Source organism: Syngnathus acus, chromosome 8, assembly GCF_901709675.1.
Source record: "Syngnathus acus chromosome 8, fSynAcu1.2, whole genome shotgun sequence".
NCBI classification, from domain to species: domain Eukaryota; kingdom Metazoa; phylum Chordata; class Actinopteri; order Syngnathiformes; family Syngnathidae; genus Syngnathus; species Syngnathus acus.
In genome coordinates this window covers 5720595-5746112 of record NC_051093.1, presented here as the reverse complement: position 1 = coordinate 5746112, position 25518 = coordinate 5720595, and the positions used below count along the sequence as shown (strand labels likewise).

Genomic DNA, 25518 nt, shown 5'->3' with positions numbered 1-25518 from the left:
ATTTAATACGATTTAATATTGTGCTATTAGTCAATATCCGCCATTTTGTGTAGGCCTACTTTTTTTCTCATGGGAATTATTAAATTTCAACGATAGTTACAAAACGAAGTAGTCGTCACGTTTTAGAAATATAACATTTAGGAATGGATTTTAATTGATGTATAATAATTTCCAAGTTCAGATAAACGTCACTGGACAATACAGAACAGTAGCTTTTATAAACGCCTACTGGATGAGCACACGCAAGCACAGTATGAAATCCACAAAATGGTGCATTGGTTGCCATCTCGACAGGGTTTGGACTGGTGCCCCAGGATCCATATGCGACCCGCCAAAAAAAAAAAAAAAAAAAAAATCAAATTAAAGTCCCGTTCTATAGTGACCACCCGCGAATTGAATTGAGGAATCACGGCCTTAAAAGGCCCGCTTCGGTCCCATGAACACAACACTTTCACCTTGTTTAAATAGATTACATTTTAGGTATTAGATGACAAAAATGTTGAAATTATCAAATGCTATTTTTATTTGATGCATTTTTATTTCGTTTTCTGTACATGTTGCATTTCATTTTAACCCCGGAAATTTTCATTACAAGCCCTATTTACACATATTTCAAAAAATATCGTTCTATTTATATTATTATATTTATAATATAAATCATAACGCAATATAATTACAACATTCTTTATGGATAATTACCTTTTTTGGGGCGGAGAGGTTGGGAGGAATTCATAAACTTCAATGCTGCTCTTTCCAATCGTTGCCGCTGTTAAATAAAAAAAAAAAAAAAGCAAAGGTTATACATATCATTTTTTAATGTGGTCAACTTTTTTATAAGTTGATTTATTCTTGCTTTGTACACGTCTCCGTCTTATTTGTGTGGGGAGATGCTCCCTCCACAGTCCACTGTGCGTGTGCGCGTGTGTTAGATCGAGGCAGTACATCGAGCCAAGTCCCTTAATGTTCACCCGCAGCAGCAGTGGTTCGCGGGCCAAGGTGGGAGTGCTGGGAGTGGGGGTCCACCATGTCTCCTTTCTGATTTTTTTTTTTTTTTGGGGGGGGGGGGCATCTGTTCATTAGCGCGCGTTTTTATTTTCATACTGCAGACTTAAAGTCTTGTTTCCAGGTCTTTTTAAAAAATATATTTCCACCTTACACAAGCATGGAAGTTTTATTAAATTTTGGGTGCATTTCTTTTTTTTTTTTTGCGTGAAAAACTCTTCTTTAACTTGCAGTGACACCGTGTGCGTGTGTGAGTGATCTCGCTGTTTAAATTATCATGTACCGTGCAGCCGGCCCACTCTTTTTCTCACTCAAACTTGAGAGTGTGTTTGTCCGACATGGCCATGAGCAAAATGTCACAAGTACGATGGTGTGAAGTCCAATTAGCCACCAGAAGACCCAATAATTAATAAATAAATACATACAAGTTAGTGTGTGTGTGTGTGTGTGTGTATGTTGTTCTGTGAATTTCTTTATTTCGTTCTGTAAAAGGCATCCCAAAATATGAATCATAAAAAAATATAATTAATAAAATAGCAAAGAATGAAACCATTTGTGTAGCTCTTTCTGGTGTGCCCACTTTGGTCACATGGGTCAGCTCATCATTACAACACTGATATTAGTCATTCTACACAGGGGATAAAGAATATGTGACTGTGGGTCTTGTTATGTTACTCTTCTTTTTTTTTTTTTTACACAAATCGATTTTTATTTGGGGTTGTTTTGTGAGTTATTCACCTGACCCAACATGTTGGGTTATTTATTGAATCACAAAAATTGGGTCGAATGAATGACTCACGAAACAACCCAAAAATATACTGACTAAATAAAAACAATAAAATAAAAGAATAACCCAAAAATCAAAAGTTGGGTCAGTTCCTTTTTGACCCAATATGGGTCATTTCTGACCCAGCTGTTTTTAGAGTGCTTAAGGCACCACTGTGTATGTGCAGATTAGCAATTTGTCAGGAAACAAAAATAAAAACACAACCCACAAAGAAATGCAAAAAAAAAGTGCGCAAATTGATGATGAAATTCCGCAACATCTGTATATTTGCCCACTCTCAAAAGAAAAAGAAGATAAAGAGCTGCGGGTCCTGCTCAGGGGAGAGACCTCAGGAAGAGGAGGGTGTCTTTTTGGCGAGTGTCCAGGAATGTCAGGGAGGAGGAGGGGCAACATCTGGCAGATGTGCATGCACGAGGAGAATGAAAATAGTCTTTCTTCTTGACGCTCCTTTAAACGAGCTCTTCATCCTCGTCCTCATCCTCATGGCATGTGAGTGTGACACGGGGGTGGGGTCAATGCAATGTGGGGGCATCTGGCCTTAGTTTAGGAGGTTAAGTAGGAGCATGCACAGGGACACAACTGGATGAGAGAGCAGTGTGTGTGTGCGTGTGTGCATGTGTGTGTGGCGGGCTTTGGTTGCTAGTCTGCACAGATGGTGTGTGCGTGGGTCCGTTATGATAGGCTTGGTTGATGCCCTCGTGGTCACATGGGCAGCAGTAATTGGCCTCCATATTGACCAGTTTGCAGCGTTGGGGGGATGGAGGAGGTGGGGGCGCTCTCCCAGCTGGACCTGTCACACGGCATTGAGCACACCCCACTGATCAGCACCCTCCACCCACACCCTACGCTCCGCCTACGTCGTCTCTCCATGACGGCAAGGGTCATAGGTCATCCGTACTCTAACGCTGCTCTGAGGGTCACTTACCACTCGTGACTAGCACTTTCTAAAATCTCAATCATTTCCTACTCTGTCACTTTCTAGTCTTACTTCCTGCCTGTCACTTGGCGCCAAGTCAACAGGGCCACTGGGACCAAACAACATGACATCTGTTTTCTTGCTATTGAAATTCAAGAAATTCAGTGCCATCCAGGTCTTGATTTCCTCCAGACAGGACAAAAATGGCCTAATGAAAGAGCTCAGTGGGACATAGATCTCACTAAATATCTCCAATATGCTTTCTTAAGGTGGAACACAGGGGCAGTAAATATGATGGGCCCCACAGTTGAACCCTGTGGAACACCATATGACAGGGGGGGCAGAGCTGGATTCATATTATGCTATAGATAAAACTTTTTGGGAGTTTTTTCGCACCAAACACTGCATGGCTTCTTAATGTAGCAAATACACTCAGACCTTTTGACATGGCTTATTTTTTTGCAGCATGGGTACCTAACAGACCTCTCTCGATGTATCTGACCAAGTTTTAGCATGCTATCACCCTCCCACCTGGCGCGCATTTGTGTGCGTGAGTGTGTGTGTTTTGCTGCGTGATGCCCGACTGCAAGGGAGTTAGCACTGGAGAGGGCTTCTCATCTCAGACTTGGCAGGGGAGGGTCTCTGGGTACGAGGAGAACAATGGTCTCTCCTTGGCTGCTGTCAGCCAGCAAACACACCACACTGGCATGCGCTCAATGGCGGGAAAAAAAAAAAGAGCGGGATGGTGACAAGGGGGATGGACGGGCATGTGCGAGCACACACACACACACGTGTGGCATCAAAATGGGCACCAGAGAGGATGTCATGAAAGTCACTTGTAAAAACAACTGCAGCGATATAGCAATAAAATGGGTGACATCACACAAGATTTTAGCTCAGCAAAATTCTAAAACAAGCACAAGAAAATGTGCTTGCTTAATGCTAACACATAATGAAACACTGGCTAACAAAAATTAGCATAGATGTTACGCTAATTATAAACCTTCAATTAAGTGCAGCAAAACACACATTTTTCCCCCTCAATGTTGTGATTGCAATTTATTATGTGATTATATTTTTGCCAAATTTTATATTAGCCATATTAATGAAACAGGTTCACACAGATTTTTCTATTATTCCCGATGTGGGGGGGAAAAAAAATCACTGGACCTTAATGGTTCTGCTGTATTTTCTTCCAGGCGTGAACTGCGTGTGCGCCCTTCCTTATGCCTGAGCAGAGATGAAGAGGAGGAGAGACGGGAGAGGAGGTTCAAGTGTGTATGTGTGTGTGATGAAGGGGGGGGGGGGCTGTAGAGGTAGTGGTTGAGGGGGTGTGGGGGTAAATTCTGTGACATCTGTTCATTACAACTAGAGTGTGTTTATTTTTATACAGCCACAAGCAGGGAGCTCGACTGGCACCGCTGGTTAATGTACCAGCCCCACACTGCCAATGAAATATTCACCAGCAGGCAGAAGGGGAGGAAGAAAAAGAAGAAGAAATAAAAGCCAGGAGAGGACAAAAGCAGAAAAAATAGAAGATACAAAACAAGATATGTGGAGAAAGGGTGTTAGAATTGACACAAACCTCAATTTTAGGGCTATAAAAAAAGAATTTGTGAGCAACCATAATTGCAAACTTCCTCAAATTTGTGTGGTAAAAAGGAGCACATAACAAATAAAACAAAATAAAAACTGAAAGAAGAGTTGGAAATGGTAATTCCTTTTTTTCCCTCTCAACGTAATATTTGGAGAATATCACCATGTTATAGCCAAAATATACAAAAATATATTTTTTTCAATCACTGGGCATATTTTCCTGCCCCCCTGAAGTAGCAGCAGAGACTAAATCCAATCATCAGGACCCAGCACACTTTAGCATTAACAAGTTAACCCAGTCCCCCCCCAAGCGCGCTACCGAGGGTCCCGCGGGACGGCCTGCTCTGGAATGCCGCTCATGGGGAAGAATCTGGCTGCAGGCGCTCAATATGTCACATGTGTCTGCGTCAAGAGGGGAGTAGAGAGGAGGAGACCTTCGACGGGTTTCGGGGTGGTGTGGTGGGGCGCTGGCAGGTCGGCGTGTTGGAGTGCCACAGATTAAAGGTTTAAAGGGTTCTGATTAACAGGCTCAGGACACTCGGGGCTGGGGAGGATTAGGGGGGCATTAAGAGCTCCCGTGCAGCCGCACATTAGATATTCATTAGTTGGCCCTCGCCGTGCTAGGCTCAAACTCGCCGTGCTCCACCCACCATTTTGATTCTCGCCATTTCAAGGGTCTTCCATTCAACCTGTTTAACTTCAATCGACTACAATACGGAATTTAAAGTAAACTTCAACTGTTGTTACTAACCAGAGGTGGATATTCCGCCATGGTTTCAGCAACTGAAGCCCAAGGAAGCAGGTTTGCGGAAGGATGCTGGGGTGGGGGGTCACGCTTTCCATCCCTGATTGGTTGTTCTTCCTTGGGCGCGGTGGTTTCTTCAAAAATTTAATTTGAGTTAAAAGTTGGAGCCAGATTTTTCTTAACAGGTCATTTTACGAATGGGTTAGGGTTAGTTAATCGATTGAAAAATATGTCCCCTGATCTAAATCCATCTCGACTAGTTTGTTGAATGAGGTGAGATCACAAACTATTTACGAATAAAGGGAAAAACAAACGTGGCCCTTCAAGCTTGAAATAACATTCAATAAAAACTTTTCTTTGTGGTATTTTTTTTTTTGCTGTTGCTGGATTGTTGTGTTTGTTCCTGGAGTGCCAAGAAGAAGTAAAGCCTTCCTCCTCCTTCACCACCGCAGATTAAGAGATTAGCAGGCGAGGCGAGCGCTAAAGCCGGCTAATTCTCACCCGAGAACACGGAGGAGAGAGACGAGGCTAGCGAGAGCCCCGACGCTACGAGGCCCCGTTGGGCCCCGCGGAGCAGCTGTGCCATGGTGCTGGTATTTGGGTCTATTAAAAAAAAAAAAAAAAAAAGTTTACAAAGCAAACTTTCTGACACTTTTAATCTCACTGTTATTTATGATATCATGCATTCAAAGTCAAAGTCGAGCGCTTCAATAAATCTTTGCTTTATGCATTTCTGTCCACGTCCTTCTCAAATTGTTTCTTTTATTTAATTCCCAGCTGCATTTGTTGTTGACGCGAGCTGTTGCGCATTCTGTTACGCAGTAATTTGAGTGATTTTTGTCAAATGTAATTAAATTAAGATGCTTTTTTTTGCAGCCTTCGGCTTAGAATATGAGCAGAAAAAAAAATATTTACACCACGCGTGGTGATAATGCGATTTCCTCCTGCGTGGGAAAATATTATGACACAAAATGCTACACAGAGTAATAATGATGAAAACATGTATGATTCAGGAAAGACGACAATGCTAGCTTGGTATATTTCAAGCATTAGCTTTGAGTAAACCCCCAATTTTATTTGATCATTTATAGCAACCTGTTATGCTAAATTTCCACACACGCCAGCACTTTAAAACAATAGTTTAGCTACTGGAGTTTGACAGAGTATGGAAATTTTGGCACGGTACAAAAAGACCATTTCCCAACGGTGTGTCACCTGCACGCACAGCCCATTTATCTCAGGTGGGCGCTTTGGAGACCCCTAACGCGAGCATCCGTCTCCATGTACGGTAAACATGATAAAAGGCAGTGGGTGAAGGTGGGGGCACGTTGCGGGCACGTGCTCTCCAGCAGGCAGCGGACAATGTGGGGCTGGCAGAGGGGCTACCTTGTGCCAGGGGGGATAAAGTGCCACATGGTGCCCCCTTATGAGAGGGAGTGGGGGCTGCACCCTGGGGGCTTGATGGGGGAAAGGGAGGGGTGCGGTGTTTGTGTTGGTGCATGTACATCTTTGTGGTGTCAAATATGGAGATACAAGTGGAGCAGGGGTGTGCAAAGTGTGGCCCACGTGCCACCTAAAGCACTTAAATTTAGACCACTGGACGTTCATATCCAGCAATATTCGTCATGTGATTTTATTCTCAATTTAAATGGGCTGAAACTTTAATTGCAAAATAAACCATTTATGTGGTTTTTTTCAAATAAAATAATCATTTAATTCATTATATTCATGTGCAAATATATTTTTTTTAAATCAAATTAATGTCCCCTACTTTTGAATTTTATTTAGTTGACTATATTAGTTATAGTTTAATTAATTTGAACTAATTAAAATTCAAAAAATGTATAAAGAATAAAATGCAAAACTCTATCAGTATTTTTATATTAATAAAACAGTTTTTTATTTATCATTTCTATAATACAATCAAAACAGATAAATAAAAAAATATATAAATACATAAATAGTAACAAAAAAAATACCACCTAAGTGTTTTTGTACCTCATCTAGGAATGGTCTGACCCGACCTTGTGCTTTAAAATTTAAATGTATCAGCTGAACAGCAAAAGTTTGCCCAGTCCTGATGTGGAGTGTGAAAGTGTGCATGAGGAGAGGTGGAGTACACCGTGGGGGGAGTCCCACTTCCCTTTTGCATGTTAAATTCCTCAACATCTGTTCAAACCGTCTTGGGTTGCAATGTTTTTGTGCGTCTGTGTGTGTATGTGCACGCTCGACTGAAAGTGCTCCTTAATTAGACGCGGGCTCATTTTCTGCAATACTTGCAGGTGATGCCAGGCGCCAGAATGCAAACAAAGCCATCGCCTCACAAAGCTGCGACCAATCTCTCAGAATAGTGTCAAATGTGCGTCTTGACAACAACTAGGTCAAATGATCGACCCAGGAGTGCGGCCTAGCAAACACGCGTGTTTTTGTGTGTGTATTCCAGCACAGGTCGGAAGATGTGGGTTAGCATTAGCATCCCGCGTGCGCGTGTGAATGCGAAATGACAACGGGAAATGAAATATTTACGGCCCGTCTCTGGAGTGAGCGTGACGGGAGTTTTCTAGGCGAAAAAACAAACAAACGTGCACGGCAGCTGCGTGAGCATTTTTGATGCCGTCGCTTTTCTATCATGTTTACCAAAATAACGTTTATTAATTAGGCCACGCCGCTTTCCGCAAACAAAATGTTTGCCGGAAGTTCGTCACATTTAAGAATATTAGCGTGCTTTACGCAGCCCTTGGAAGAAAAATTTGGGACAGCCGTGGTCTCAAGTGTCAAGGGGGCATTCGTGGACATCAACGATCTGGGGAACCGCGTTTGCCAAACTCGTGTCACATCGGAGCAGCTTGTCACAGTGCATGTCGTACGCCAACCCGACGCCGGCGTAGGAGGCCATTTTCAGACACCGCATGGAAGGTCAACGGCGGCTCGTGACTCTTGAAGGATAAATTTGCGTTGGTTGTTGTTCTTCCGCAATTAGCGGCGCAATCCCGCTTATGAGCTTTAATCTGACAATGTCTAGCAGCCGCCTCTCCCGCCGAAGCCCCTCACCTCTGCCTCCCCGCTCTCCTTCCCCTGATGCCTGCTGGCACTTTGGGAGCGGTGCCCCTCCAATCCCTTCCCTCCCTCCTCCTCCTCTTCTGGATGCCAGCCGACGGCCCTCGCAGTGTGGCACGCCATCTGCTGCCGCCCGCCCCGGCAACCCATCCCGCCCCTCCCCTTCATCGCCGTCGCCGCCCTCCCCCACCAACCCCTGCAGACAGCCACTACCCACAATCCTCCTCTGCCTCAGCGCATCGAACAGGAGGCTTTCACACAGATCACTTCACCCCTTCGATGCCCCCACCAGAGGAGGAAGATGGGGAAAGTGTGCGTGGTGGCCTCAAAAAAGACAAAAAATAGAATGCGACCAAAAATATGCAACTATTCTTAGTTCAAACGACAATATCAATATGATGGTCGATGGATACTGTATTAGGGAACAAACCATATGAATACATGCCCATATTATAATCATCAATTAAGGGGAAACTGCAAAAATGAAATGTTAGCTGCTAGCATACATTAGCTAGCGCCGCGTTTATTCTTTTTCAAATCACAAACGAACAAGAATGACGATATTGACACAGCATAGTGGTAAATAAACACTGTATCATGGTAATATAGATTTTGTGTTTGTCAAGGAAAATTGATCATTTGAATGCTAGCTGCTAGATAGCTCATGTCTCAAGAAAATTGATATGATGTATCATACTGTATTTGTCACATGTGACAATATTAATGTGGGATTTATGAACTATCGAAAATCAACATTGATATTTTCTACCACTAGCATTCAAACCCTAAATATCAACGGTTTTAAGTCATTGAAGTCAAGATTTTCTGATCAAAACGACCCCGTACAGCAGTAGCAAAAGCGCCGGGAGAGGCGGGCAGTTTAATCTCCATCCATCTTTTGTACGGAGCCTCCTCGCTGGCACTCTATCCATCAATGAGCGCAACATTAACTCTTTGGATCGGAACCAACGTTCCCTGATATCTCGCCATCGCTCTTCCCCACCCCTCGCTCTGCTACACACACACCACACAATCATTAGTATGCCGCCGCCATCCAGGGCTTTATTTCCTGCACTTATCCCAAATTCTCCCGTTCTGTTTGGAAAAATCTATTCTTCGTCGTGCCCCCTCCACACACACACACACACACACAGTCGGTGTTAATAATTCAACCAGTGAGCTGGTGCAGAGCTGGCTCACGTCCAGGCCCGCCAACGCCACTCTCGCTCTATTTATGACACAATGTGCGCATCCTATGAGCGGCAAATTAGCATCGGCAGCCACGAGATGGAAATGGAAGTTCAAAGAGGACGACACGAGCTTTTCGTCTTCCCGGTCCAGATGGGTCACGCTACTGCGTCATTTAGCTTAATGTTCACACAAGTGGGCTTGTGTGAGTGCGTGCCGATAATCGAATTCCAAATTAAAATGGTATTAATAGCTCGCTGCTACCAGGTTATTTCTGGTGCAATGTAGGTGCAATGTTGTTTTTTTTCACACTTTTAAAACAAAACATAATATGCTATGTGTGTATAACAAGTTGACTTCACGCTTTTTTTTGCATGGATATAATAAAACAAGCATAGGGAAATGATCAAAAAAATAAATAAAAAACATAATATTGCCTGGACCATTTAGATGAATAGTAAAATCATATGGTCAATATAAATAAATCAAATAATTTTGAAAACAATGATTTTTACAAAACTAGAAAATTAATTTAAAAAATGCTAAAAATATTTATTTTTTTGATAGTGAACTAATACAAAATGAATGCTTAATAATGATAATAATATGTCACTTAAGAACATTTTAAAAGTATATGCAGTGTGTAGGATTAGAAAAAAATGGGAGCTCACACCACAGGGAAGTGACATTTGGGAACCAAGTGCGTTTTGTTGTGTGTGCGTTACCACGCCATCTCCCACACCTCTCACTCTCCCACAGTTGGGCCCACCAGAGACATCATCATCAGCACAGAGTGGCTCACAACACTCACGTTTTCATCATCCATCTTCACGGGAATCGTTCGTCGTCCTCTTTTAGTGTCACAGCGCCCGACCTGAATGCCAACACCTTTAGATTCTGTCCACAAAAAAAAAAAAAATTGTGATTGTCCTTGACTTTGTCTTTTAATTCGCCAACTGCAAAACCAAATTGTTCAGCGGTGACATTTTAATTCAATTACAGGTCATGTTTAAAAGTGGAATGGCAAACAAGGAGGGTTGAAGTTCGGATCCTGACCAAAATGCAGTTCATCAGCTCTGTGAGTAATTCAGTATAACTTCCAACTGTTGCAGAGATTTTTCATTTTTCAGACAAGCTGTTTTTAGCCACGGTTGCTAAAGCTAGAATCTATAACTTTGTGCGTGCCTACGTGCACGCAAACAACCTGCACTGTCATTTCATTTCCAAGATGGCGGCGGGTCAGCGCGGCAGACGGCGTTGGCGCGTGCAAGCGAGCGGCGATGGACTCGCACGACTGTGAGGATGTCTATGAGGGCGCACACACATGCACACATGCATGGCGGTGTTGACAGGTGGCTGTGGTAAAGAGGTGGTCCCTGAGCTGGGGTCCGCCTGTCTCTGGCTGAGGCAGAGAGGAATAAAAAGCTCCCGGCAGCTGTCGCCCTAATTCCTCTAACACGCTGCTTGTGCTCTGATTAGAAAACAGATCTGGCCTCTAATTTACTCCTGACACCAACTAATGCGAAAATATCTCAATCGCCACAGAAGAGGCGGGCAGCGGCCAGGCTCGTGGCGCCGGTCCGAGCGCCCGCTTTGGTCCGAGGGCGCCCGAGATGTCAAGTGGGACGCCTCACCGGTGGGCGCCGCCTGCCAACTTCCTGGAAACGTTCACACCTGATTTATTCACCACCTCACTTCCTGTCACCTTTGGCAAGGCTTTTGATTTGAAGCCTGCAATGCTTAGAAATGTTCCCTTGGGATCCAAAAAGTCAATCTGCATTTTTGGAATTAGCCCCAACTCTTGAAGTGAATTTAAGTGCCTTGCAGTTAATGCAAACTAAAAATATTACAAAAAGCAAATTCAATTTTGTGTCCATGCAAAAGTTACATCATTGAAGAATTCCAAAGTGATGTTTGCTTCCCACAGAGAAGGAGGTGTCAGGCCGTGTGCGTGTGTGTGTTGACGGGTCCGGCCCAGCAGGGGGCAGAGGTGTGATGCGGGGGATGTGGGAGGTGACAGCTCGGTGTCACATGACGGCACACTGGGTGTCACCTCGCCCGGACCGCCGAGACCCAGACAGACAGACAAGGAGGCGGGGAGGGAGAGGAAGGTGGCGGCCATCTTGACACTACACTAAAATGGACAAAAATATATGGACAGGTGCCCTTTCCACCGACAGGAAGTGGCCACAGAGGACAAAGTGTGATGTTCTCTTCCTTTCTTTCTATGATGATTACAAATGTGTGTGCATGTGTGTGTTTAAAAATCCTCTCTTTTTTTTATTCTCCTCTTCCGTTTCTTCTATGTGTCTCAGGGGACTCGCTTGGCATCTCTCCCTACTTTTAATTCTCACTCGGCAAACTGCTGCTGTCTGAAGGCAAGCTGGCATCATGAACACACACAGACACACACATCGCCTCAAAAAAAGACGCCATGAAAAAGGCCCGTCCCACGTCCGGGTCGGGTTTGTGCGCAGGAGAGCCGGTTAAACACACCCGACAACGAGAGGGTACAAGTGGAACTCAAAGAGACGAGCGCAAATACACACACGTACACACGGGCAGCCTCTCAGGAAATGTGCAACACACACACACATTGACAGAAGCTAACACACAAATACAGTCCCTGCGACTCGACATACAAATCCGGCGTGAAAGCAAACACAAACGCGCTCGACAAGCCCTTCAAGCGTAAACACAAATCAAGGAAATAAAAGGACGCTACTGGTTCGTTGCCGTCCCTTCTAGCTTGAGTGTTCCTTTCAGAATAAAGCACCTGTCATCGGAGGGGAACTCGCAAATACACAAACGCAATCACGCACTTCATCAGCCCAACTTCAAAAGCGAGGGATGAATAAGTTAGACAAGTCTGATGGGCACGAATGAATAAATAAGACGAGGGAAGCAAACAGGAAGCGGGAAGCAGGAATGCAGTCGACGAGTCTCACACACACACAAATATACATTCACGCGCACACAAACACATTTCGAATCTCATTTAGCTCCATCTGATATCCGGCAGCACCACAAATGAGATACTAGCAAAGATGCACATTTTCAGAGTTTCCCCCGTAAGACAAACAGACTAAATGAAGCTCCTCTAATCACGTCAACACAGTTCCCGACGGCCCCCACCGATACGGACATATCAGACGATTTTCAGCGAGCTTATTAGATCTTCCTGAGCAACATTTTTATTTTTTAAGAGGGGGCATGAGTGTGAACATACATATGCAAATGAAGCGCTTATTATTGTGTTGCTCATCAAGCAGGGCGCAACGCGGACATTAATAGGCTGATGAATATGCATGCAGAATTTGTTAATTAAGCTAATTATTCCGCCGCAAAATGCATTCGTCTTCCAAGGACATCTTCCCTAGGATTCCAACCTGCTCCGCTCATTAGTCATGCGATAGTTTACACCGGGCGGCGGTACAAGAGGTGGCGCAGGGAGGGGCCACGCAGTCGGGGGGGGTGACGCGGACACAATATAAGGTCACGATGGCTTTGAAGGCACTTGGAGGAACGCAGCGAGAACCCCTGAAAGGCGCATAATAGAGTTCCAATGGCGGCCCGGCCGTTCGTCAGCCCCTCCCAAAAACGTGAGAGGTCAGCGAGGAGGAAAGGAAAAAAAAAAACAAGCAGTGCCTTCGCTTATAGTCGGACGTGCCAGACGCTGGCGCCCGCTAATTCCCCCCTCTTCGCTGCTTTTCCTCTAATTGCTTATTAAAACCCTCTTAAATGAACTTTTTGTGCCAACTTTCCAACACATTAATTAATTGTTGTAGCCAATTAAGTGTCGCTGCGCAAATGAGCTTCAGCACAAATGGTCCTGCAGGGCCCGTCGACACACCCAACGTCCCCCACCCCAACACACACACACACACTTACTCACCAGCTCCACCCTCTTGGCTGACTGCTTTCCCATCAGCCCCTCCTGCCTTAAAGCGACGTCTGCACGGGAAGTCGAAGGCGATGAGGCCTGATGGAAATGCTGCGTCATGCCGAGACTTTGACTCTGTCCGAAGGAGATTAAAAATAAATCAGAGGCTATACAGTAAATTTTTTGACAAGTGACTAGTATGATATTTGCAACATTGCGATAATAATATAGAAATCATGTCATAGTATCAAAAATATAACCAAAACAGCATCTTAATGTGCAAACTCCTTGATGGCGAATCTGCCACAAGATTTGGATTTATTCCAAAAAGCAGGAAGCCGTTATCCCGGAGTACGCCTCGTCTCCTGACCCGCCGTCTGTGACATCAGCGCACATCTGCACCTCCTAAAAACTTCCAATGAGGCCTCGCTGCCACGGAGCGACGGCGAAATAATAATGAGTAGGTGAGTGTGTGTGTGTGTGTCATGGCAGACGCTTCTCTCAAGCAAAACTATAAAGTGAGGAGCGAAGTGAGACGCAGTTAGGGCGTCTATAAAACACACTGTGTGACTCGCAGTAAAGAATATTTCACTTCTGGGAATCATGGCAGACATTTTTAACGGGGATAGATCACACCTATAAAGTGTCTAACTTTGAACATAATTATCGATACACCGACAAACACAGGGATGAAGATAGATTGAAGGATGATGGAATGTCAGAAATACTGAGAGGATGGGGGAATGAACAGACAGATGAGACAAATGGACACACAGATCGAAATTACAGACAGACGGATGCTCAGATGGATGGACGGGCTGACTGACAGATATGTGGAGGACAGAAGGACCCCAAATGGGAAGATAGAGTTGGAAGGGTGGGTGGACTGAAAGACAAATTGCAAAAGAAAAGACACGGATAGGCAGAGAGACAGACATTTTTTAATTTTTTTTTACCACGTTATAAATCACCTTTGCCCTTCAATCATCCTGAGTGAGCGTTTGCCGCCAAATGAAATGCGCTCGCTGTTCAACCTCGCATTGTTTGCCGTGGCAACATGAAGGACGACCGCAGAGATTGCCGCTAAACGCCATCCATAGTTCCGGCCATTAGCCTTTGTTTGGCGTCAGCTTTTAACAAATCGTGCCAATCATCTTAGGTGGTAAACGAGGGAGTTAAATCCATTGAAAGCGAGACACCTGACAAACCGCTGCTATTGTTTGTCAAGCTCGCCGACATTCAAAATGGAAGCCACGTTCCATTACCATGTCGCCTGTCTGCGGAATGGTGACAACATGCTTCAGCCTGGCACGTTTATGGGCACTGCCCCCACCCCACCCTCCATAAGGTGCCCTTCTGATTGATGGCGCGCGCCTCCTTCGCCTCGCCCTGCTGATTTATTCGCCCGGTCTCTGTGACTTGGCAGTGGCAGTGCCCACTCCTCCCTACGGGCACTTCCACTATTATCCCCAGTCCCGGCGGGTGAAGGCATCAGACAGAAACATACACAATAGTCATGCACGCGTGCACAGCTGCACATACACGCACACACACACATTAACAGTGAGCTGGTGCTGGAGGGCAGGTGAGCCACTCAATGAATGCATCTTTCACCCAGAGGCCTCAGCTGCACGCTTTGGGCCAAGAGGGCTAAGCGTCTCTGTTAGCCTGCCAACTGAGGAGCTATGTGTGGATGAGGCCAATCCACACACAAAAACGCGCGAGAGAGCTGGCAATCAGCAGTTTATTCATGTCTGTGTCAGAAGCTCCATAAAGAGATCGAACTTGGGTTGGAATTTAAGGGAGGAAATGCTATTTTTAAAAGTCATTGATGTCACTTTACAAACATTTCTATGAATTCTGAAACGTTCAGTATTAACATAAATTGCACCTTCATGTTTCATTGCCAATCAGATCAACACTAAACAAGTAGGCGGGTCGTACCTGTAGCAGCTAAGCTAAGTAGCCGCCGGCTTTCTTATTGTCAAAAACCACATGAGTGAAAACCAAAAGAAGACATTACATACCTCTAATGTCTCCAAAAGAAGATATACTGCCCCTATTAAGTAAAAAATAATAATTTTAAAGCGTTCTGAAAACGGAGACGATCAATTTGGCGATCTACTTGTGTCTAAAGCTTCACTTCCGGCTTCACTTCCTGATGGACGCTGATTGGTCTACATTCGCGTGGTTTGTTTTGTAGGACTGTAGTCAGGGTCATAAAAAATATTATGAATCATTTTACTAATTCAACACCATAAAAGGGATTTTGTTTCTGTATATGAATTGTTTGATTCGTCTTTGGTTTACAAAAATGTGCAGGGTCAAAGTGCAAAATAGATAGGAAACTGATTTTTTCAAATAACTCTTTGAAGGTGATTCACACTGTTTACTTTATATTCCAAACAGACTTAAATTGCTCTCATAACTTCTTTTAATAAACTCAACACACAAAACATATATTACAAAATATGTGCTTTCCTCTTCGACACATGAATTGCTCTCATTTGAAGATAACAATGGACCATATTACGACTTTCTTCAAACGAGTTATTTTCGTTATTTAGAAAATAACTGGGCCAAAAAAAAAATTTGAAAAGCATTTTTAGCTCACACTCACACAAGGAGGCAAAGAACGGCTTTTGAATGCCCTCCAGGAAAAGCGCTTGAGTCTCTTTTGTGCGACTAAACTTCATACTTCACCAAGCAGAAACGCTGAGCGACTGATTTTATGTTTTAAAGAGCAGAGGATGAGCGCTATGGGCTGTATTAATAAGGCTTGTCACAACACTGAGTTTACTGTTGTTGTTTTTTAATTGATGGCAAGTACAGAGCAGCATTGGCGAAAAAGAAAAACAAAGCATCCAGCCTTGCAGTCAGCACCGTCCAGCATTCAGGCAGAAGATGGAGAGAAGCCAAGCATCTTTGCCGAATAACTTTACCTCACTTCCAGTGGCAGACAAATGCAAACCCTGCATAATAATCACTTTTTAAAATAAATCAAGGAACCAAGCAGACTCAAAACACTTACACCCCATCAGTCCTTTCCCCCCCCCCAGATGATTTACTTCCTGTGTATCCTCTCTTGGGTTTGGAACTGTGGGGTGGAGGCCTGCGTGACTTCAAGTAAGGAGCTCAGTGGGTGGTTCCATGGGAAAACCGGAGGTCCTGGTCCTTGAGGAACTGTGCTGCGTTGGAAGAATCACCTTCAAGAGGGGCCAGGGCCTCAGCTGCGGGCGGCTGAGCCTTGGCTGGGCCCTCCGTGTCGGGTGACGGCTCCTCTCCATCTGAAGGGGCGCCCGCATCTGAGATGAGCTGGAGGAGAGCGGCTGCTATTTCTGATGTGCTGATGTCTTGGCTCAGGCAGGGGACTCCAGCTGCGGGTGGTAGTTCTGGAGGTGAGGGTGGACGCTCAGGTGGGGGTGCGGGGCAGGTGTTGAATGGCTTCCTTTTGGGCACATCTGGAGAGGACATCACATATTAGTCAACAGTCATGAGGATTGTTTTTTTTCAAGGATGCAAGAGCTCACGCTGTAGTTCCTACCTTGTCCACAGGAGGGAGACATTCAAACGCATTAAAGTATGCATAACTTTTGCCTATAGTCATGTTAATGTAAAAGTGAGACTTAAGGTCTGTTTTTAAAGTGAGCACCATTTTCAAAACATTTGCACGAAGCTGAATATTTTTTTAGCAACAGAGTGGGAATGGGTGAGAGAGAAGGATTGGCATGGACAGGGTGACTTCAATTGCTAGAAAGTTGCAGCTTCCTCAAGGCCAAATGAAAGCATTTCATTCAAATGCCTAACCACATTCTTGTAGAATCTGTGTTGAGGGAGAAAAGTAAAAAAATGGTATGTCGGTAAAATAAGCTAAAAGAAGAACATGCAAGTAAGGTCTAAAGATTGAAAACATTTATTTCCACTTGATAACTTATGAGCGTGTAAAAAGGCGAACATGACAGTCTCAAGCTTCCTTCTGCTGAGAGGTGGTGGTGGTGGGGAAATGTGATACAGAACCAATGAGTGAGAAAATAAACACGGAAAAGTGGGTAGACGTGAGAGGAAGGGACGAGGATGGAAGGGGGGAGTGGACTTTTTAACTTTCTACAAATGAATGACACTCGACGTTGTGGTGCATTTATTGTGTACACCAGTCGGCTATACTCGTGTGCAGGAAACCGTCACCCCGGTAACATGAAGACACTTTTTTCATATATACATTCGGGGAGGAAAAAAACCTGAAATTTGAGGGAGTTAAAAAGTGGACTATATGATTTACCCAATTAAAATAATCATGGCACTAATTTCATCAGTATATACAGTAATCCCCCGCACTATCGTGGGTCGCCAACCACTTTTTTTTTTAAATGTAAGCTATGCTCTTATTCGTGGATTTTTCCACCAATGGACAAACTGCAAATGCTGGTGTGTTTTTTCTAAGATCAAAAAGCGCCATTCAAAGCGGCGCCCGATCGCTACCATCCACAAACGGCGGGAGATTACTGTATGATAATTTTGTAGCTGGAAATCTAAAGTAACAATACTTTTCCTCTCAGTCCCCAGTGACGACATTCCCCCGTGTCATCTCCTACAGACTAAAGCCAGACTTGCCCTTGCGCTCAGCAGCAGAAGCAGACGAAGCGCGCGTTAAGGCCTCCCCCGACTGGACGCCGTTGCTGCTTTCGTCGGCCTGCTCCTCGCCCTGCGGCTTCATGATGTGGCCCAGGAGGAGCGCCAGCAGGTTGGCCTGCTCCTCCGGGAGATGCCCGACGTCTAGCGCGTCGGGCGACTGCTCCGGTGGCTCTGCGGCCGGCGCGCCACCTTGTTGGTGCTGGTCGGGGGCGTCGCTGAGCGCCGACAGCGACTGGCTGAGCGTCTCTGCGTTGGACAGGTTAAGGAGCTGGGAGACTTGCGCAAGGGAGATGTCCGTCTGGCCTTGGAGGAGGTTGAGCAGCAGGGCCAACTCGGTCTGGTTCAGCTGCTCGGCGGCAGCGCCCAACACTGGAAAAACAAGAGAACCTCAGTCAATGCCAGAACATTACGTCTGACTTATTTCTCATCCAAAACTGGCAGGAAAAAAAGAATAACGGGAAATATTTACCTGACAAATCGTTGTCCGGGACCGCAGCTGAGGGGGGCTTTCGCTGCGGAGGAGGTGGAGGCGGGGGCGGCGGCGCTCCGGCCGGGCTGGTTTGCGAACGACTGTTCTCCCCGCTTGTGGTACCTGACATGTCCTTACGGGGTGCTTTGGGGACATCCTCGGGCAGGCCGCTCTGACGCGCACGCCGCCGCTTTTTGCTCCACAACTCGTGACAGTCTTGATGATGAGGAAGACTAAAGAGGTGTGTGGGGGGGGGGGGATTGAAATACCTGCTGTTACAAAAATGCCGCAATCGACTGAAATATAACAGTTCAAGTCAACTGACTCTGGCGGTGGCATGTTGATGGGGTCCACGTCGCACAGGAAGTCGCTGTTGAGCGCTCCTTCTGACGTGCAGCGGCGTGAAGGGTCCAGGGTCAGCATTCGGTCTAGCAGGTCGAGGGCATGGGTCGGCAAGCTGCAGAACACAGGGGGAGAGATGTCGATCAGCTTCGAAATAGACAACGAATTGCAACCAGGGCGGCTTTGGACAAGGGCGTACAAGGCAAATTCCTCCCGCAGTCGCCGGCGGTACTGCTTCTTGGGCTTCATGGTGTTGAAGAGGGGCAGCTTGATAACATCAGGCCAGACAGCAGGACAGGGGGAGCCACATAGGCGACTGCAAGACCCAAGATAAAAATTTAAAAAAAAATCAATAAAATAAAAAAGGCAGGCTTAATATTTTTGTGGATTTGGATGCAGTTGAAAATGTGTTATCAAACATTTGGCAGCATATTTAAAATAGCATTTTTGTCACACATCTGGTTAGGAAGAGCAGTAGCACCAACCTGATGAGCTCCAGTTGCAGAAGCTCCTGATTGGCTTGAAAGATGGGCTTCTTAGTGAACAACTCCCCAAGAATGCACCTGAACCACAACAGGCAGAGAATTCAGTTGATCAAAAGTGAATATGAGCTGCACAAAAAGATAAAAGCTCCCAAGAGGATTTTACACTCACCCACAACTCCATACATCAATGGCCGGAGAGTACCTCTCCTCGCCCAGCAGCAGCTCAGGGGGTCGATACCACAGCGTGATGACTTTGTTCGTATATGGCCGGCTGAAAGCACACAAAGTGTGAAAAAGAGTAACAGTGCCATCTAGTGGTGAAAATAAATTACTGAAGAAAAACCAAGGTCATAAGGAAGCTTAATAATTACCTCTCTTCGGAATTATAAAGGCGAGCCAAGCCAAAGTCAGCCAGTTTAATCTGACCTCTAAAAAGAGACAAGAGCACATCTGGTTTTAGGAACACGCGACAAAACATTTTTACAATGAAACGGCTTCTTGTGCCAGTTGTACCTGTTGTTCAGCAGTATGTTGGAGCACTTGATGTCGCGGTGCAGGAAATTGTTCTTGTGGCAGTAGTCCAGGCCCTCCATCAGCTGGCGCATGAAACTGCGGATGTGCTCTTGCGAGAACTGGACCATGCCCGACTCCAGCAGGCCCATGAGGTCGTGGTCCATGTACTCGAAGACCAGATAAAACGCTCCTGGGGGAGGTCAAGGCGAGTTAAATTACTCATCAGCTCCGTTTGACTGATTCTTAAATGTCATTTTATGATGCAGATTTGAATGGCTTCACATGCAGTTTATATCCATCCTAAGTTTACGTGTGCGGAAAATCAACTATTGGCTCAGCCACCTCTAAATCTTGGAGGCAGAAACTTGGAAAGGGCAAGTGACGCAGCGGTTTTTCAGCCGCTTACCTTTGTCCTTTTTAAAGTCAAGCGCGTCCTGCTTGTCGGTGACGATCTCCTTCATATTGACCACGCTGCAGTGTTTGAGCTGCCGCAGGATCTTGATCTCCCGGATGGCTGTTATGGGGAAGCCCTCCTTCTCGTTGTCCAAGCGCACTTTCTTCAGGGCCACCAGCTCGCCTGGCGACACGCGTGTGACAAATCAACACCACTGTGGATTTCATAGAAGACGATCGATGCGGTCCTACCCGTGTCTTTGTCCTTGGCCTTGTACACCTGGCCGTAGGTGCCCTCTCCGATGATGCCGATGATGTCAAACTTATCGACGCATCGCTTGCCCCAGTCGCTCTTGGTGTGTTTGCGCTCGCCGTAGCGAGGGCAACAAATCCTGCAAGAATTTAGGAGACACAAATTAACATGAGGTTTTAGCTTCTCAGTGTAATATGGAACAAAATGAAGATATAACCGAAGGAACCCTGTTCCCACGAGAGCCGTGACCTGCCTGCTTTCCATGTCTACCTGCGGCAACACACCTGACTCAAACGATCAGGCGTGTTTCAGGTTTGGACAGAGCTTGCTGATGAGCTGATCATTTGGATCAGGTGTGTTGCGCCATGGAGACATGGAAAACATGGCTGGGGCTGGACCAGGGTTCCCTACACAAGTGCTAATTGAGAAATTAACTACATAAATGTCAATTAAATGCAGATTTTTGTTAAACGCCGGGCTCGACTGACATCTCTTATCGCGCGACACTCACTTTGGTCTTTTTTTAAGGGCGGACAGGGGCAGCGACAATCCGTGATGGGCGGACAATTGGAGAGGTGGGGAGTCGCCCCCAAGCAGGGTGGGCGGCAGCGGGAGGTCGATGAGTGACGGCCGGCTCCGGGTTTCCTTCTCCTTCCTGGACCCTCGCTGAGGATGAGTGGACTTCTTTGGGCTGAGCAGGCAAAGAGAAAAGAATCGTTTTGTCGGCGCAGAAGAGGAACTACATAATATGCATTTAGCAAACATGCCAGCAGGGGTATGTTAAAACTTTTGCCAATTAAGCTTGATTGAAGTCTATTCTAGGTCCTTCTCACCTGTCTTGAGAGTTTCCAAGCAACATGGGGGGCAAAGGCAGGGGCGGCAACGTGGAAGTCTTGTGGAGCGGCGTCTGTCGGGCAGGACTCCGCGTGGGGACGGAGGCGGGGACTGGAGCGGGTGATTTGGCCGGGGCTGAGGCGGGAGGTGGAACGTTGGTGTTGGCCTGCTGGGGAGGTGGTGGGGGCGGTGGAGTTGAGGCGGTCGAAGCAGGGGCATCAGAGGGTGATGGTTCAGGAGGAAGAGCAGGAGAGAAGCTGGTGCAAGCGGAGGGTAACAGGGTAGCAACTGGTTCTTCCAACACCGGCGTTTCTTGTGGTGACTGCACCGTAGGCGCGGCCTGAAATTCTTTTTCTCCAGAGTCTTTTTGCGGTTGCAGCTCCTCCACTTTAGACCGCGAGGAGGAGGAAGAAGAGGCTGAGGGAGCTGCGGGTTTCTGTGTGGGGGGAGCGGGGGAGGCAGAACCACTATCGCAGGCGCGAGCCGCCGCTGCCGCCGCTTCGGCGGCCTGGCGCTCCTTCTTTCTACGAGTGAGCTCGGCGCCCAGGCTGGAGTTGAGCGGCAGGTGGGTGGAGGGAGGCGAGCGGCTGGCGGGCCGGGCGCTGTAGGAGCCGGCGCCCAACGCCCCGGCCGAGGGGGCGTGCCGCTTGCTGCGGGATCGGGACGAAGAGCGATGAGAGGAGGAGAAGAACATAGGGGATCGACTTCTGGAACGGCCCGAGCGCCTAAAGGAAAAGGTTTGGGGGAATTTTCACATGAATAAGGCAGTTCTATGGCGGTCATCCTGATACATGTTGATGAAGTTGCACAATTGTTAACAGACACGGTACAAGCAAACAACTAGAAAGTATGGCTAACATCAGTTTGTTAGTCTAGTTACTCATTGTCGAAGAAAGCAGGTCAAAGTAATTCAAGTTTTACTCTGGCACAATCTCGTGGAATCTTCATTTCTTTATTCCCTTTACACTGTTTTAGGTTTGCATTTGAAATGTTCTTTTTTGCTTGTGGTCCTTAAAAGCACCTTGTACACGGAAAGTATGTTTCAGCTTCCCTCCCTACGCAGTAACAAACAGTCGGTAACAATTTGAATGATTGTAAGTTTGTGCTAACATATTATTTATGCTACTATGCTATGTTACCCTCATATGGAGGTCTTTATTTGTGTTAAATAATTTAAATACAGGTTGCAGTTATGCCAAAGCTGTGTACATGCGAGACGCATTTATGATGTTTTATGTCTAGCCCTGTTTTACATGCTTTGCCGCCATCTTGTGGCATTTACATGCAACTGCAAACCCATTTTAGGCTCCAGTTCACCTGTTGCTCGAGTGAAAAGCAATATGGCTGCCCTGCCAGAAAAAAATAGACCAAACAAAACCAGTGCGGGATGAAATAACTGGAGACATGCTTACCGGGACACTGGGCTGGGGCTGGTGCTGGAGGAGCGTCGGGCCATGTAGGGGCTAATGGAGCGCTTCCTCGAGAAGGGACTGCTGTCTCGCTCAAAGCTGGACGACCTGTGCCTGCTGCCGTAGGGGCTATCTGACCTCTGCTTGTTGCACCGGCTCATGTCCCCATAGGGACTTGGGCATAGCTGAGTCATCTTGCGCCTGGAGTAGCCGTCGTCCACCATTTGGCCGCCCATCGGGCTCTCTGCCATCCTGGGACTAGGCGACAGGGCGACGCTAGCGGCGCTGACGGTATTCTTGCGAGAGTTTCCTCGACTCGACTTGCCTTTGGGGCTCGACTTGTTGCTCTTGGAGGACTTGCGGTGGCTTCGCTCTCCACGGACCTTCTGGGGGTCGCTGTGGGCGACTTCTAGCCGGGCCTCTCGCCTCTGCTGCTTGTCTTTACGCGACTTTCCAGAGCGGCTGCTCTCCTTGCTCCGGGATGAAGACGCCGAGGACGTGGCGCTCCCTACGCTGAGCATAGGGTACATCTGAGAGAACATGGGATCTCCTCTCTTAAAGTCAACCTCCTGCTGAACATGACGCTTGGATGATCCAGATGAGGCCGATTTCTCCTTGCCGACACCGGAAGCGCTTTTACTACGATCCTTACTGCTCTTCTTCTTGTAGCCGCGTTCCCCATTACCGGGATCCCGAACTTTGTTGGGGTCCTTGGACTTTTTCCGGGAATGTCTGCGGCTCTTACTCTCACGGGTGGGCTCTTCCCTGATGAAGTCGGGTGAAGGCGAGGGCTCGAGACGTTGCATCAGAACCACCCTTTCGGGCATTCTGGTACCCGGTGGGTCTGAGAATGTGTCAGAGTCCGAGCTGATATCGTCATACTCCACGAGAGGCTTCATCAGGACACTAGGAGGCGCCGTGCGGGCCAGGGACATATATTCGGGAATCGTCGGTGGTGCCGGTGGCAATTCACGAACTTTAGTCGATTTGTGACGTTTACGCCTGGACGAGGCCATTAGAGATTTCAAGTGCAACTTGCCGTCTTTGCTGGTCATGTCTCCCGCAGCTGATTGGAGGGCGGTGTGGGCCAAGCCGCCGATGCTTGACTGCGGCTTCCTCTTGGTCCCATGGTGTCGGTCCGACCCAGGCATCCCTTAAGCCGGCGTCGGTACCACCTCTCCTGCGGCTAGGCCTTGGCGGTCCAAGCAACTCATTAACCGTCGATTCAAGTACAAATTCTCAAGTGTTCCTAAGCAAACAAGAATAAACACAAATCAACACACTAGGCCGCGATCGTCCCGTCGGCCTTCTTCACTGTCGATTCATTCTACTCGTAGTGTCGTCCAAACTCGACAAAATGGATAAATATCCCACCGTTGTTCTTCGGGGAAGCTCAATAGTCACATGGAGCGAGTCCGTAAATGAAGTTATCCTACCAAACGTTGGAGCATTGCGCTGTCGTCGTCTCGCAGTCTCAACTTAGCTAACAGCTAGCTAACGCTGGGCAAGCTAGCGAGTTGAGCCGTGGAAAAAGAAAAAAAAGTCTCCTTTGTCAAAGCTGTCCTTGTCCAGTGCCAAGTTAGGGAAAAGCTGATTTTATTCCACAGAAATACGGTCTTAGCGTTCACAAGCTAGCAAATGGCTTCACTAAAAGACGCTCATCTCGAACAAAATGAAAACTTGACCCGGTTGGTGCTGTTTATATATTCCCTTTAATGTAAGCTTTATCCCTCCTTAAATTCAATATTTATAAGAAATCATAGTTTTTTCGTGTGCAATAGATGTTCCAGTTTACTATCAATGGCTCTGGAAATCAACCAGGCCTATATTTAGGGCGATGCTAGTGGATTTAATAACATCCACAGCCGCAGGAGACTACAAACGCCATTGTGGCTCCTGTGACTAGCAACTTCAGCGCACGACGCCAACGCCGGATCGGGCCGGAACTCGACAAGGTGTCAATCAACGACGCTTCCCAGCGACAGCCAATCAGCGTCTAACAACCCGCCTACTTTTCCAACAAGTGACACTTTTAGAAAAACATTTTTGGATGTGAAATCGAAAATAAGATAAAACGCAGACACTGTAAATTAAAGAAAATAAATGCGCTATCTTTTATTTTATTTCATTGGTTCAAACGAAAAAACACAATGCAACCTCCACACCAGTTAATCATCATAAAGGTATGGGATAAAAATTTAAGCGGTTCAAATAGACATTATTTGTAAATTAGATACTAAAACTTATTGATAATCCAAAATCTAAGAGTTTTTAATTTTGTGTGTGGAGCTAAATAACGAACGGAAGCTGTCACAGTGGGGCGTGGTCCAAGGAGAAATGAGAACGTGATGTCTCCCACGGCAATGAAAAAAGTTCCGAAGAGCGTTTTTTTAATACTTAGAATTGACTGTTAAAATTTGTAAATACGCAACCAACTCATAGATAAGAAAATATAACTATATGAAGAAGTGAATGCTGATTGGCTATGATAAAACGGGGGCGTGTTCCAGGGAAAACAAGAAAGTGACCTCTACAACGATGGAGTAAGTTAAAAAAAAAAAAAAAAAAAATCAAACAAGATGTAGGCGATATGTATGGAATAATTTATCATCACGAGAAAATCAAAGCGTTTCCAAAAATTTTTTTTAATCCGCAGCGACAAGAAAGAGTGACGCGTTTGACAACCTAGATGATGATTGGCTTTGCTGTCACAATAGGGCGTGGTCTTGTAGAAACAAGGAAGAGCCATCTCCCATGGCAATAACAAAAGTTCCTAAAGAGCACTTGGTGGCAAATAAACTTGTTCGAATCAAGTGAGCATGCAAGAAGATGATTTGTGTGTCAGTAGAAAACACAAGTGATCTTTTATAATGTATGTCATGGTGGAAAAAGGGTGATCTGGCTTTCAATCCTAAAGAGTCGTGCGCTCCTGGCTTCTGTAGTATAACAAAAATAATTCTGCAATTTTGTCAATTTGATCAATAGTTACATTTCGCTCAGACTTGCACTTTATA

At 46.1% G+C, this 25518-nt stretch overlaps 1 protein-coding gene and 1 long non-coding RNA gene across 3 annotated transcripts; both read right to left on the bottom strand.

Annotated features, from left to right (window-relative positions):
• Positions 1-10039: 10039 nt before the first annotated feature.
• LOC119125742 lies at positions 10040-15329 on the bottom strand. Its single transcript, XR_005098524.1, has 3 exons — positions 15202-15329; positions 13187-13309; positions 10040-10188 (listed from the first exon to the last, which is right to left on the bottom strand). It is a non-coding gene; the product is annotated as an uncharacterized LOC119125742 (long non-coding RNA).
• Positions 15330-15965: 636 nt separating this feature from the next.
• cdk12 (cyclin-dependent kinase 12) lies at positions 15966-24424 on the bottom strand. Of its 2 annotated transcripts, none has more exons than XM_037256481.1 (15): positions 23879-24424; positions 22508-23753; positions 21095-21820; positions 20773-20952; positions 20261-20400; positions 20022-20192; positions 19616-19805; positions 19474-19530; positions 19272-19373; positions 19103-19180; positions 18817-18933; positions 18601-18732; positions 18276-18508; positions 17786-18175; positions 15966-16635 (listed from the first exon to the last, which is right to left on the bottom strand). In XM_037256481.1, exons 2-15 carry the CDS (start codon positions 23653-23655, stop codon positions 16310-16312), a joined length of 3990 nt encoding a protein of 1329 aa, XP_037112376.1. In that variant the 5' UTR covers positions 23656-23753; positions 23879-24424; the 3' UTR covers positions 15966-16309. The 2 variants fall into 2 exon arrangements, with proteins under 2 accessions (XP_037112376.1, XP_037112377.1); XM_037256482.1 differs by having other exon boundaries at positions 23941-24424.
• Positions 24425-25518: the final 1094 nt, after the last annotated feature.